The sequence below is a fragment of the Vigna unguiculata genome, chromosome 2, assembly GCF_004118075.2.
Source record: "Vigna unguiculata cultivar IT97K-499-35 chromosome 2, ASM411807v1, whole genome shotgun sequence".
NCBI lineage: Eukaryota > Viridiplantae > Streptophyta > Magnoliopsida > Fabales > Fabaceae > Vigna > Vigna unguiculata.
The window spans coordinates 906282-921937 of record NC_040280.1 but is presented as its reverse complement, the minus strand read 5'-3'; the positions used below and the strand labels follow the sequence as shown (position 1 = coordinate 921937).

At 36.7% G+C, this 15656-nt stretch overlaps 1 protein-coding gene across 1 annotated transcript; it reads right to left on the bottom strand.

Moving 5' to 3' along the window:
* Nucleotides 1-357: 357 nt before the first annotated feature.
* LOC114174268 (plectin) lies at nt 358-6478 on the bottom strand. Its single transcript, XM_028059080.1, has 9 exons — nt 6244-6478; nt 5511-6121; nt 2970-5117; nt 2714-2872; nt 2442-2624; nt 2093-2296; nt 1877-1975; nt 1179-1772; nt 358-983 (listed from the first exon to the last, which is right to left on the bottom strand). The coding sequence occupies exons 2-9, from the start codon at nt 6111-6113 to the stop codon at nt 636-638; spliced, it is 4338 nt and encodes a 1445-aa protein (XP_027914881.1). The 5' UTR covers nt 6114-6121; nt 6244-6478; the 3' UTR covers nt 358-635.
* Nucleotides 6479-15656: the final 9178 nt, after the last annotated feature.

The window sequence follows — 15656 nt, the reverse complement described above, 5'->3', positions numbered from 1 at the left end:
GTTTGTGTGAAAGAATTTCTAGACTTAAGTACTACGTTAAGAAGTTTATTCAACTTGATGTTCTCAAATGGTCCAATTGGAAACATGATGAACTGCAAGCAACGAGTCGCACTCGGGCCAATTTTATTGCAAAGCTATGTTCAAGGTACTAAGGATAACCTAGAGTTTTGTCGTAGTAAAATACTTGTTAACCCTAAACCCACTTCATATTTTCAAGACATTGTTTTTTATTTTAATTAATGCCTCTTTTATAAAATAATAATAGGAGGATTAGTAAAAATATAGTATTTCTGTATGGTATTCAAACAAAAGCACACTGAATGAAATAGCCACAATAGAGAGAAAACTAGAAGAATATATTATAAATAGCAGCGAATATATTTTAAATAAATTAAGGGCACAATCACAATAATTTATTATTCTCATAATTGGTGGCAGAAGCATTCGGCAATCACAACACATCCCAAAGTAAAAAGTAAAAATCTCAATATGAAGAAAATAATGACTATAGACCAAAACTAGCAGGAAAAAATTGCAAGGGCAAGAAAAAATTGCATCTATATGTATGTATGTAATAAATATATGTAAGGGTAACATCCCCGACGCGCGCACCTAGTGATTGCTCTGGAGTGTCTTCAGAAACCAAAGCCTTGAAGTGAAGATCTCAGGACGCTGCTATTGCCCACATAAAACAAGGCAACAGCAACTATAACTGCAATTAGAATCCACATCCATGGTTGAATTCGTCTCTTTCCCCGGTTGCGGAGAGCCAGGGGTACAGATTTTGGCTTGGTCTGCTTCGTGAATTGAGATGGTTTCTGCGGCTTTTTTGTTAGCTCAGCTGCTTTCTCACTCTGGTCATGTTCTTCCATACTTCTTGTTAGAATTTCTGAGGTAGGAGCAGATTCTTGTTCTGTATTCTCTGCAGTGACAGCAGAAGCGGCCTTTCTTCTTTCCTTCTTCCTTGCCCTCTTTTCCCTTTCCTGCTCCAAACACGCATATGGTTATTTAGTTGAAGAATTAGAAGAACATGGAAATGATTAAGGTTGATTTTGGATAATGGAAAGAATTGCAATGAATTAAAAGGAACGAGGAATAAAACTTTCATTCCACTGTTCAGATATGTAACGATTCCATCTATTTTCTTTTAAGTCACAAATGCTATGTGTTATAGTTACCTTCTCTTTCAGTTCAGCTTCTTTTTGTGCCTTTAAGGCAGCCCTTTGTTGAGCCTTCTCTGCATTACGCTTTTTCCTCTGCTGGGCCTCCTTAGCTTTCTCAATCTCCTCTAGCCTCCGCTTTTCCTTCAACATTGCCTCCTCTTCCTCCTTCCTTGCCTTTTCAGCTTTCAGTAACAGTTCCTCTTCCTCCTTTGTTCTCACAGGTTCTTTTTTAACTTCTTCATCAGACTCATCACCCCAACGGGCAACAGGTTTCTCTAAGAGAGAAGGCTTGGTAGGATTTTTAGCTTTAGTTGTCTGACTAGTCTCAGTTCTTTGCACTACAACCTTCGAAACAGGTTCATTCTTTATAATAACAGATTCTGTTGAGGGGGGTTTCTTTTCTTGTTCCAGAGTTGACTGCGAGACCACGGAAATATTTTTGGAAGCTCTTACAGTTATGGCATTAGGAATTACAGGCGGTTCTTCATCAGGACCAAGTGATCGGCCATCTAGGGTTTGGAGTCTCCTAAGTGTACTCCTAGTGTTGCATCGGACATAGTCCCTTCTGAAATCGTCATTTTTGTTCCATAGCTCCATAATTCTCTCGACCTAAAGTTATCAAAGGTGAGCGTTGAATTCAATCTATTTGCCTAATAGAGTGCATAAATGAAAAATGATAATCTCTCTCTTCATTTAATGTCTAAAAGGATCACCTGATCAACACAGAAGCATTGTAGTTCCTCTTTTTTCCCTCCCGCTGCTAGTTCCTGAGCTTTATTTGCAGCTTTTCTGTAATCCCAGAAATTTTTGCCCTGCATTATCAGTTCAGAACTAGCGTCAATATTTCTGCATGGCATTTGAATTGATTTTTGTCTAAAAAAAAAAACAAAAGAAAAAGGAATGAGGTGGGAAGCATAGAACAACGAAACCTTCTCATGCAATTGTTTTTTCAAAGCCACTGACTTAGCATATGCCTCTTGACGAACTTCATCAGCTGCCCTAAACTGAGCAATCAACTCATTCAGCTTATCATATTCATTATTATATTTCTTCTTTGCGTCTTTAGTTGCCGTATCTAACTTCAGAACATTATTTCTAAGCACTTCCATTTCCTTCTTCAGAAGCTGTAAATGCTGAAAATAGTGAAATATTACATATCAGAAATATAACAAAGATATTAAAAATCTCTAAAAGCCATATTTGATACCGATAGTACCTGGAAAATGCAATCAGATATTAATTCAGAAAATATAACAAAGAGAAGCTTGCATATGGTACCTTAGAGTGCTCTTCAATATTGCCCTCCTTGTGGTCTAGAGATTGTTGTGATTGATCCTGCTTTCTCATATTAGAAGACAGCTCCTCTCGATTTTGCTTCAATTGTTTGATTTGGCGTATCAATTGCTTTTCTTCATTCAAAGGCAAAGTTTCATGCTGGATCATGTGTTCCATGTTTCTTATCTGCAAGTAAATTAGAAAAGTAAGCACAACAAAACAGGCAGAACAATCAAGTCCTCATAAATATCTCCGGAAGAAAATTAAAAGCATACCTTGCCATCTATATCCCCAACAGAAATTGCATTGTTTAATCTGTTCATTTTGGATTGAACCGAATCCATCTCCTGGCGTTTGGATTTGAGCTGGTCCCGAGCAGCTCTTTGGGCTGCTATTGCAGCCTTAACTTCTTGGTCGCAATCCTTACAACGGGCCTGCTCATAGCAGCATTAAAAAAAATTACAAAGGTTGGTCTCAAACTTATACAGTACATAAAAGTTTCTTTTATGCCGCCTTCAAAATTATATTTACCTTTATAGTCTGGCTTTCAGCTCGAATAGAATCTCGAATTTTAGTCTTCTCTTCTACTTGGCGAAGAGTTTTTTCTATCTGCTCTTTAATGTTTTCATCATCATCATATCTGGGAACCCTGATCAAATAGAAGAATGGCTTTTTCACTATCTCTGCACCCACATTCTGTACATCCGAAGCATCCAAGGCAGGTCTTGTGTCTTCATCTCTTTGATTGCTGCCTTCACCTTCAACTACAGGTTGAGCTTCACTCTCCACTGCCCCCTTTGAATGTTCATCTTCACTCTCCAATGGATAACTTGTAATCTCAGATACAGCAGAAGATTCAGTTTCACTCTTCATTGCACCAGTTGAAAGTTCAGCTTCACTATTCACTGCATTGTTTTTCATCTCACGCAAATCAACAGAAGATTCACTTTCACTCTCTACTACACCATTTGAAGGCTTAGCTTCACTCTCAACTACACCGTTTGAAGGTTTAGCTTCACTCTCAACTACACCAGTTGAGGGTTTAGCTTCACTCTCAACTTCACCAGTTGAGGGTTCCACTTCACTCTCAACTACACCATTGGAAGGTTTAGCTTCACACTCCACTTCACCATTTGAAGGTTCAGCTTCACTCCCAACTACACCATCTGAAGGTTTAGCTTCTCTCTCGAGTGACACATTTGAAAGTTCAACTTCTCTCTCCACTGCACCAGTTAAAGGTTCAGCTTCACTCTTCACTGTACCAGTTAAAGGTTCGGCTTCACTCTCCACTGCACCAGTTAAAGGTTGAACTTCACTCTCAAGTACGCCATTTGAAGGTTCAGCTTCTCTCTCCGCTGCACTGTTTGAAGGTTCTGCTTGCCTCTCCATTGCACCATCTGAAGGTTCAGCTTCCCTATCCTCTTCCCTATCTGAAGGTTCAGCTTCACTCTGCATTTCACCATTTGAAAGTTCAACTTCCCTCTCAACTGCACCATTTGAAGGCTCAGTTTGACTCTCAACTGCCTCACTTGAAGGTTCAACTTCACACTGAACTTCACCATTTGAAGACTCAACTGCACCATTTGATGGCTCAGCTTCATTCACAGTTGAAGATTCAGCTTCAACCTCAACTGCACCATTTGATAGCTCAGCTTCACTCACAACTTCGCCGTTTGAAGGTTCAGCTTCACCCTCAACTGTACCATTCGAAGGTTCAGCTACAATCTCAACTGCACCATTTAATGCCTTGATTTCCCTCACAACTGCACCATTTGAAGATTCAGCTTCACCCTCAACTGCACCATTTGAAGATTCAGCTACACTCTTAAGAGCCCCATTTGATGACTCAGCTTCGCTCTCAACTGCACCAATTGAAGGATCAGCCAGACACTCAACTTCACCATTCGAAGGTTCAATTCCAGTCTCCACCGCACCATTTGAAGATTCAACTTCCCTCTCCCCTGCACCATTTGAAGGTTCAACTTCCCTCTCCACTGCACCATTTGAAGGTTTAGCTTCAGCCTCCACTGCAAAGTTTGAAGGTTCAGCCTCAACCTCTTCTGTACTGTTTTCCATCTCAGACACAAGTGAAGGTTTACTTTCACCCTGCACTGCACCATTTGAAGTTCCAGCTTCACTATGTTCTGCAGCATTTTTCATCTCTTGTACATGAACATTAAGTTCACCATCGCTTTTCATCTCACAATCAATAACAGAAGGTTCAGATGTGCTCTCCACTGCAATATCAGACTCAACATCACCATCTCCATTTATATCTGTTCTGTTTAAGGCTGTCGTACTTTCTCCTTTATGAACTAGTACACTTCCTGCTTCCTCCTCAGACCTCTCCAGCTTACTGCCTGAATCACCTTCAACAACAATCTCATTCTCCTCAGTGCACTCACTAGGCTCCTGCTCTGACTCTGCCAAACCAGAGACAGACTCAATCTGCCCAGTCTCTGAACTATTTCCAACATCTTCAGGTTCGCATTCCTTCACATCTGTAGTACCCGAGACGCCACCAACATCAACTGGAACCCCATTCCTCTCGGTGACTTCTTCCATATCATGATTTTCGTTAGTTACAATGTCCTTCTCATCCAAGACATCTGCACTAACAACATTTTCAATTTCCCCACTTTTATCCACATCTTTATCAGAGATAGACTCACTTTTACTCTGCACGTTAGAAGACAATAGATTAAGAAAACAAACAGACTAAAATTAACCATACTACCGCCTGAATCATTTACCTTAGAAAATTGGTCATTGAAATTAAAAAAACAAATGCATGCATTATTTCAATCTCTAAATTGACAAAAAACATGGGTAATTTTAATCCTTATTTACACAACTTCAACAACTAAAATGACTTCGACTGGTCATCTTAAGGACTTCAATTTCACACAACAATTTAAGACTAATTGGGGACTGAAACTAATTCACGCACAAAATAAGAGATTTTTGTAATTTAAGATAGTAATTTCAATGACTAAACAAAATTAAGCTTGAGAAAAAAATACTGCAAATTAAAAAATTTAGAGAACAATTGCACTGTTACTCGCTTCGTACCTGCAAGTCATCTACACCATTCGCATCAGCAGCAGTTACTTCCTCCGCAGCTCCGTCCACCACGGCATCATTGTGAACTTCAACACATTCGAAGTCACGATCACCTTGATTCACGTCAGTATCTCCCTCCACTACATTCACAACGACACCGTTTTCATCTCCAGAAACCTCCTCACGATCCAAAAGTTCACATTCCTCAACTTCATTCACGTTCCCATTCGCATCACCGACAATCTCGCCCTCTGCAGCGACACTGTTTTGAACGTCCGAGACACCGACAACAACATATTCCTCGTGATCCGCAACTAGCTCATCCGCAGCATGAGTCTCATTCTCTAGGACACCGTTCCGGACGGATCCCGCGCCGCCTTCACTGTCCACACGTTTCAATTCACCGTCCTTTTCAGAAGCTTCCTCCGCCGTACCGTTAGCCTCTGCATCCTTGCAATTTTTCACCGCCAATTCCTCCGACGCAGCTCCGCCGGCGGCGAGATCCAAATCGCCATCCACAGTGTGTGCAACTCCCTTGACTTTTACGCCGCGGTGATCGTCGACAGAATTGCCTTCTTCGCCGCTCACATTCACCACCTGCTCCTCCGTCATTGTGCTCCCTGCAACATTAACGTCAAAATCAAAATTCAAATCAGCGGAAACAGCTACACACGCGAAATTGCGCAGAAACAAACGGATCCAATGTGGATCAAATCGCAATGGCGGAATCGGATTGGCTTACGGAGATGCAGAGCCGGATCAGGCGTGAGCGAACAGATCGAAAGTGCAGATCAGAAAATCGAAGACAATGAGTAACGTAACGGAACGAAACTAACGCTTTCTGTGTGAATAGGAACAGATGCAGATGCAGATACAAACGCCGATATATAGCCGACACAGAAGAGAGCAAAAAAATTAGTGAATAGAATATTTGAGAGAAAGGTACTGTGAGTCTTCCACTTGGTTTTTAAATGATTTAGTTCATGGATTTGTCTCTACGCACCAGATTTGAATTTATTTTGGATTTTAGATTAGATGCATCTTTTCTATTATCAAATCAAAACAAATTATGATACGATTCCTATCTTACTTTTCTTCTATTTTTACTCCTCTCAATATATACTCTATCTGTTACTTGTACAGTTAATACACTACACTCTATTAGTATCTAAACAATTAATGTATATAATCACTATAATTAAGCAAATCTTATTTCTTATTTTTTAAATAATGTATAAACAAAAGATATTAAATATATATTATTTACCCATTTCATTATCTTCTTTAATATACTTTTAATATATCAGTTTGTTGCATGGATAAATGCATATTTTTCCATAACTAGAATTAAAATATATAAATGATGCCATAAACAATAAATATCTTTAAGCGTATCAAGTATCTTTCAATTTTACATTCCTTATTTAAAATTCTGATTCAGAATTATTCTTAGAACTTTATGTCTGGCCAATTAATTAAAAAGAAATCATGGAATGATTTTAGAATTATTATTATTATTATTATTATTATTATTATTATTATTATTATTACCATTAAGTAAATACAGTGTTTTTCGCATTTGTATATATGTATTTTTTAAATATTTATAAATTATTAAATTTAAAAAGTTAAAATTGAAAAAGCAAAATATGAATATAGTTGTAGATATATAATTATAAATATAACTAGATAAAATAAGCTTTATTGATTGAAATAAAAAATATTATGAATAATATTGTGTAATATCGTGTCATGTCAGTAATATTGTGTAATATAAAGACCAAGGTTAGATAAAAATAATAATGAAACATTAAAATTATAATTTAATCTCTTTTTTCTTCAAAGAGATACTAAGTAATCTTATTATAATAATTTGGACGTTATTTTCGCGTATACTTTCCTTTTATTTTCAAATTTTTATCACATTATTTTCTGTGCCACGAAAATTTTTCTACTTGAAAAAAAAAAAGTGCATTACGTTGACTTTCTCGTCCCATGTGACGACTAAAAATAGAATCATGCTAATTAACTTTAACCTCTGTGGAAGAATTTCAGAACTGAAGAGTTATTTATGAGCATAAATAATAATTTATGGCAAAGTTATTTAAATAAACTTCTACATTAATTCTCCTTTCCTTTTCTGCCTACAGTGGAAGTCAAACCATTTTTTTTATATCACCAAGCTTTTTTAACTAATCAAACATTAATTTCGTTTGTAACACTGTAATTATTGTTAACTCAGCTTTTACGTAATATAAAAATACCAAAAAATGTCTAATTATTATGTGAATTCATTAAAGTCAAAGTTAAGTATTTTCACAATATAAAAATTTATAAACTTTTTGCGAACCTTTTTGGCTAGCCCTGTAAGGGAAGCTAGAACCTTTTTGGTTTAATGCGATTATTGTTTATCTTGCCTTTGTTTCATGATTCGTGAGTTTGTATGCTACTGTGGATGCATGGGATGGTTGGTATTATTGTTTGGGTATGAAAATATAGCTGTTGCAGGGAGAAACAGTGGCGAGGTCTGATACTCCCACCTAAGCGAGCCTGTCTCGCCTAGACGAGACTTGCAGAAGCAGGCCAGGTTCACACTCGAACTCTCGCTCAGACGGATAGCTCTTGTTTTGAGCGAGGTACTATCTCGCTGCCTAAGCGAGAATGCGTGGGAGCTTGGTAAGTTGTTGCGGTCTTAGCCCAGGCGAGGAACCTCACCTTTGAGTGAGGGGTGGTCTCACTCAGGCGAGGGGGCTCGCCTACGCGAGCGTTCGCTAAACCTCCCAGGGGCCTATGTCACGAGCTCGCCTAAGCGAGAGCATCCCTCTCGCCTGAGCGAGGGCTTCTAGCTTGAGCGAGATCCGCTGCAGGCTACGTTGTTTTCTCCAATTGGTTGTTATGGATTGTTGATTTATTGATTTACTCTATTTAAAGTGTGAGGCTTGTGAAATGCATGGAATATCTATGGTTATGAATTGGATTGAGATGTTGGTATGGTCTTGGTATGTAAAATGAATGAGATGATTGGTAATTAAAGTGGCATGATGTTGGTATGAGATACAATTCTATATTCATGGATTGAGAATGATGAGTTGGTATGGGATAAACTGGAATATGAAAGAGGTTGATTATAAAGGGTGGGCATGAGATATATATGCATGATAAGTATTACTTGGTTGGTGGAATATGTTTGGTATGTGTTTAAGACGTAATTTCATGGGTCTCTAGGTGAGACTTTATGGTGGTACCTCAGTTGGTCAAGACATAATTCCATGGCCCCTATTAGTGGGAGTTCATGGTGGTGCCTCATCTATATAATTTAGTAAGGATTCAAGGTAAGGTTGCATCATGACGCTCTAAGGAGTCAGTTAGTCTCACATAGAGCGGACTGACTCTTGTGGTGAGAGTAGCAAGAGGCCTGAAACTCATTAAGGGCTAACCTTATGTTTGGGGGATTGAGACATTGTAACACTTAGCTCGAGGGTGAGCATGAAAATCCACCACAAGTGCAAGCATCCGTTGAATCCGACTAGATTATATGTATCTGGATGAGTCGAGTCTGAGTCTTAGTGTATTGTTTGAAAGGTCATAACATGTTTGGATGATATATATTGATTGTAATGTGAAATAGCATGTAACCGTATGATAGACTGTTTTATACTCTAGCTTACCCTTTTGCTTGTTTGATTGCTTGAGTGTGGTTCGTCTCCTTTTGCAATGATCATCAATTTATTGATGTGAGCAGATGCGAGGAACATCCGGGGTCAACAGGGAGGTGATGGTTCCACTGCGTAACCCATCTGGGTTGGATTCTACTGTCTTGGGCTTTCTTATAGGGTTATGGCCCATGTACTATTTTGTCCTTTAGTACTTTAATAACTACTGTCAAGTTCTTGTATTATACTTTGTATCTGGCATCGTGGTGTGTCTTGGTTTCTTCTAACTTTTTCTAAATATTGTAAGGAGTAGTGGTTATACTCCCGAATTTATTTCTTCTACTTTATTTGTGTGACATTTCATTTAAATTAAGGATATTATTTAACTGGGGTGTTACAAACTTTGTGGAGTGAATGAGAATGTTGTCTTGAACTTTTGTAATTTAATTTATAATATACCAGTAGATTATTTAGTCATGATAAAGATAAAAATATTTAGTAAAGTAAGTACTAAGAGGAGTATAATGCTATTAAAAAGCACGTGAATATGATTTTTAATTTTGTGATAAAATAATATTACATAATTAAAGTTTTTGGTTTTTAGACCATTTTCAATAGTGCATTGACCTTTTTGTGACTCTATTGTGGTTCATGCAATCTATGAACAAAATAAGTTTTCTTGTAATCATGTAATTTATAAGAAATTAAAATGCGTTTTAAAATTATTTTGAAATTCTAAATAATAGTTGGATTTATCGTTTATGTGAGTACTTGATAAATCAATAACTTGATAAATTAAGTAAATAATAAATCTATTAATAAATACTTCATTTATCAAATTTAAAAATTCTTTTACAATTACATTCACTACAAAAAGTAGAAACAATCAAATATACTTTTATTTTACACCACAAGCATATGTACATGTATACATAAAGTTTAGTCATATATTTGTTTAATAAAAGGTTACATAATCAAAACACTTTCAAAATATTATATATATATATATATATATATATATATATATATATATATATATATATATATATATATAACATAAAGTCTTTATATTTCTATATTATTTATTTATATATCATATACAATTACAATGAAAAAAAAAGAGAAGAAATGTAAGGCTCAATTGTTTCTGCCCATCTTATTTTAAAGGCAGTCCAATCTTTTGGGCCTAAAGGGGGTTGGCCCAATCCAATTTCTGACCTAAGGTACCCCAAACCCTAACTTGTGCTTACTTTTCGTAAAAACCGATTCCTCACATCCCTTAGAGCAGTTGCCGTCATCCTTTGCTAGGGTTTGGAATCACCATAGCCAAGCAAGCTCAACCTCATTCTTCCATTCCGCGTAAGTCTCTCCCAACTCAAGCTCTATGTTCATTTCGTCTCTTCCTTATGTTCTCAGTTAGAGCTTTCTAATGAGCTCATTTTGAACTTGTCCCACTATTTTTCAGTTCGCAAAATTGTTCCTTAAGCTACTGTCCTTCACTGTTCGAGTATTAAAGCCTTAGCTAACATTTTCCAGGTACGGGAAGCTAGGGTTCGCCCTTTCTTTTGAGTTATGCTACTTGTACCTCTGTTTTATCGATTTAGTATGCTTGAGGTGTTGATGTGAACCTGTGTATGATATTTTTGAGCCATTTGGCGACCTGTTGAATGTTTGTGCACGAGAGAACAATGGTGAGCACTGGTTTTCTCGCCCAAGCGAGCATGTCTCGCCTAGGCGAGATCAATAGAGGCTCACCCAAGCTGCTTCGCGCGAGCGGTCGCTCAGACGACCCACGTTGCTCCTGAGCGAGCGAGCATCTCGCCCAAGCGAGAGGGGTCTCGCCTAAGCGAGATCCCGCGTGAGGCTATTGTTTCCCTTGTTCGAGCCCTCACCTAGGCGAAGAGGGCTCGCCTGAGCGAGAGCCTCTCACCTGAGCGAGACACTTCAGTCTGAGCGAGACACTTCAGCCTGAGCGAGGAGCTGGACGAGGCAGTGCGATTATGTGGTTGTTTCTGAGATTCTGAAATTGTTTATGCTTGCTTGGATGTTGATTATTGTGTTAAATGCATGAGACAAATAAGTATGCATGAGTGTTGTGATTCATGAATTGTAAATGATGGTTTTGGGCGTGAACCTTCGCATGTGAAATGAATGAGGTGGTTGGTATTAAATTGACACGGCATTGGCATGAGATGAAATTCAACTATGTTGGTTAAGAATGATGAGCTGGTATGGATTCATTGGAAAAAATGAAAGAGATGGATTATGAAGAACTAGTATGCGATATGTATGTTTAAATCTGTATGATGAATCTTTCTTGATTGGTTGAGCATGTTTAGTCTATGTCAGTGCGTAATTCCTTGGAGTCTCTAGGTGAGACTTTCAGGTCGCGCTTCAGTGGTCGGGACGTAATTCCATGGCCCCTGTTAGTGGGTGTCCATGGTGGTGCCCCATCTGTATAACTAGGTAAGGATTCAAGGTAAGGTTGCATCCTGACACTCTAAGGAGTCAGTTAGTCTCACCTAGAGCGGACTGACTCCTGTGGTGAGAGTAGTAGGAGGCCTGAAATTAATTAAGGGCTAACCTTGTGGTGAGGGAAATTGATTCATTGTAACACTTGTAACACATAGCTCGGGGGTGAGCAGCTCGGGGGTGAGCAAAGGTATCCACCACAAGTGTGAGCATCTGCTGAATCCGACCAGGTTATATGTATCCGAATGAGTCGAGTCGTGTCTTAGTGTATTGTTTGGAAAGTCATAACATGCGTAGTTGATATGTGTATATGGGATTGTGAAAATATATTCGATTGTATGGATGAAATCTTTTGTGCTCTAGCTTACTCTACTTTCGTTGTTGTGTGTTTTGTTGTGTGGTACTCTCTTTTGCGATGATCATCAACTTGTTAGTGTGAGCAAATGCGAGGAACACCCGTGGACAACGGGGGGTGATGGTTCCGCTACATAGTCCGCGTGGACTGGACCTTATTTCTTAATGGGCTTTTCTTTAGGGCTATGGCCCATGTATTGCTTTATGCTTTATTACTTTACTTCCATTTGTTAGACTTTTCAATTGTTTTCTGTTGGCATCGTGGTGTGCCTAGTTTTGTAGGGATGGTGTTAAGGACCCCAGGTCTGCGCTGTTGTACTATTTATGTGTAGCATTTCTTTTAATTACGCTTATTAATTAAATGGGACGTTACAAGAAACTGAAAAAAGTGTAAGATATCAAAAGATTATAGTTAATTTCATAAACGTACATAGGCTATTATTTTAAACAAATGCATTCTTATCAAATCAAATTTATTTAATCCAGTTTAAATTCTTATTAATCTAAAAATATCAACTCCAATTAATAAAAAATAACGATTGAATAATTTTTTGAAAATTTTGTATTAAGTATATCTCATTAGTATTATACAACTAAGTAGTATTGGTTTACACAACTTCAATAGGTTCATTGCACAAATAAGTCATGCAAGAAGTCTTATATCTTCTCACTTGATGTTATAATTTATGTGATTTAAATTATCAGTGAAAACATTATATTATTTTAGTAATGTGTCTATGTATATTACAAATCACAAATTGATGTAACATATCATTCCAAGTATTTTACTCATGTCATCTAATACAAATATTACAATTGAAAAATAAGCTTTTAACGACAATTAAAAATTCCTTTTAACGACAATTTTAGAATCATAGTTCTTCATTTGTCGTTAAAATATTGAGCTTTTCAATGACAATTTAAATTGTCATCATGCATGCAACTATAGTTGTTGATAGAACTATCATCCTATATGCTAGATGCACTGATAATTGTTTATAGAATCATTGTTCGTAGAATCATTATCGGTTATACTAGATATGATGATAGTTGTAAAGATAATTATTATTGTATATGCTTACATTCCACTTGAATCTAAGTGTCATGCAAATATATACGACAAACTCCATGAATTAACTCTAAGGCATTCAACAAAATAATCAGTACACCATCAAAAATGAATTTTGTTGAACGCCTTAGAGTTAATTCATGGAGTTTGTCGTATATATTTGCATGACACTTAGATTCAAGTGGAATGTAAGCATATACAATAATAATTATCTTTACAACTATCATAAATTTATAAAATAATCAGTACACCATAAATTTATGAAAACCACCTTTTCTCTAGAAAGATTCCCTCTATGTTCTCTCTACCCTCTTTGATACACTAGAACCTAAGGACTCCAAACCCCAATGTGATCTCTCAACTCCTGGTAGAATGAGTCATTGCTTTAATGTGCAAGACTCTCTCCTCCAACATCCAGTACATGTTTGATGATTTGATTGGACCACATCGGTTTCTCAACTCAATCCAAACTAGTTAAATAAAAAGTGATCAAGTCATCATTAAGCATAAATCAAACCACAAATAATTGAATGAAAGCAAAGATAAATACCTAAGAAGTAGAAGTGGATAGAATCAAAATTGATTACATCAAACCTGGACACGAGGGAGTTTAGTTACTCATAGAATATTATAATGCAATTCCAACAACATCTACACATAAGATATACACTAAAAGCACCTCCCTCTTGCCTCATATACCATATTCTACCCTACTGCTACAGTGTGGAACCTCCATTCAATGCTTAGAATAAAGACCCAAGGTCTTTATTTATAGGAATTTTTGGGTGGTGCTCAACCATAGGGGTTACTTCACAAGTGGTTTTCCTCCCCAGCTCAACCCTTTGTCCTGGTGCTTAGCACGTGACATTTCCTTCTGGGAAGGGTTCCTTGGCTGCTCAACCTCATGGATTTAGGCTCCAGGTTTTCTTACAAAGAGGGTTTCCTTACGAGGCTTAGCTCTATTTCTTGTGTTCAGCCAGAAAGTCCAAATATGTTGTCCTGTATTTTCTACTTCCATGGATCAACTTCAGTATTGTGGCTCAATTGCATACTTAATATTTTCTTTTATTTTTTCTACAAAACAACAAAATATCATTATAATTAATAAAACTTTATTTCTCAATATCTCATTTTGTATCTTAAGCTAAGGAGGTTTGTTTTGTACACAAATAGCACCATTTGATACATGATAAGTGTCAATTTCAAATGGAAAATTTACTTATTCTTGACACTTATCAATGCTCATAGGGAATCTCTGTTTCTCTATGATCATGAGGTCATATTTTGATTAAAAATTAGGGTTTTGATGTGATTGATAAATGATCAGGTGTCTATAGAGTTATAGAGAGTTTCTATGTGAAAGCGTGTTTATCTCAAGTGAGGGAAGCTAATCCTATATATTGCATTGTTTGATTTTCCAATTGATTATTGTTGTACATTGAAGTTGGAAATGTATGACAATTTTTATGTTTGTTGGCTGGTATTTTTGGTGAAATGAGATATAGAGAATTCAAATGTAGAATTTTGTGTATATGTGAGAAATTGAGGTTTTATGCAGGTTTTGTTGGATATAGAATTATTAGTGAACTTGTGAATTAGATGATTATTGGCTAGAATGCTTGTCTAAATATTGTTTTTGAAGCTTTTATGACCTTTATAAAGCATGAGATGCATTATTGGTATGGTTGGCAAGGTGAAGATTGAAGATCTTGGTTGATCTTGGAGGCATTTTGGATTGGGATTAGCTTGAAGAACTCGTGTATGATTGGCTAGATGTATCTCTGTGATTGAGTGAACCAATATAAAAACAATTGTGCCATTCTCTTCCCTTCATCTCACTCACTTTAATTCACTTTAAAAACTCAAGAAACCAAGTAAATCATTCTTTGTTGATTTTTAATGTGTTTCTGTGTAATACGATAATGCATACTTGTTAGGAATATTGTTTGGAACAAGTCTTGTATGTAAAAGTTTGTTGTTTGAGTTAAAGCTGGGAATTCTGCATGATTTCCCAAGATTTTTGCCGATTGATTTAATATTTTAATCGATTGATTCATAGGCTCAAGAACAAATTAACATGTTGTTTTATTTTTTGACCGATTGAAAGTGTATTATTTTGCAGCTTTTGCGTTCGATTTTTGTGGTCTATTTGATTCAATCAAAAGGGGTTCTATGCTTTATAAAAAGTTTTAAACAACCAATTCAAACCTCCCTTATTGGCTTAAATCACCATTTCATATCTAACATGTGTTATGTAGACTCGCTGGGCGAGCCCCATTTGGGTGACAACCAAAAATCAATTTGGCAGAGAGTCAGGGGAGGTCTGTGTAACTTCCCTACTGGAAATTACTTATTTAAAATAATTAATTAAGAAAAGAACATCAAATGTCAAACTTTTATTATTCCCAAATGCGGGAAAATTCAAAACATTAATCAAGGCACCATAATTTAAACAAATTTATTTGTAATAACTTATTACAATTTCCAAAATTTCTGATAAAGTAATAAAGACATAACAAATTTCCTAGCTCCAACTCAAGCTAGCCCCTCTCTCCGTCTCAAGCATTAACAACATCACCTATATTGTCAACTCCTCCCATGTAAAGA

What these genes read in the sequence shown, in the direction of transcription:
- LOC114174268 (XM_028059080.1), bottom strand. Translation starts at nt 6,113, where the DNA reads ATGACGGAGGAGCAGGTGGTGAATGTGAGCGGCGAAGAAGGCAATTCT. An exon ending in TTGGGGATATAGATGGCAAG is followed by an intron (nt 2,625 to 2,713) that starts GTATGCTTTTAA and finishes ATTTACTTGCAG; the next exon opens with ATAAGAAACATGGAACACAT. An exon ending in AAAAACAATTGCATGAGAAG is followed by an intron (nt 1,976 to 2,092) that starts GTTTCGTTGTTC and finishes CTGATAATGCAG; the next exon opens with GGCAAAAATTTCTGGGATTA.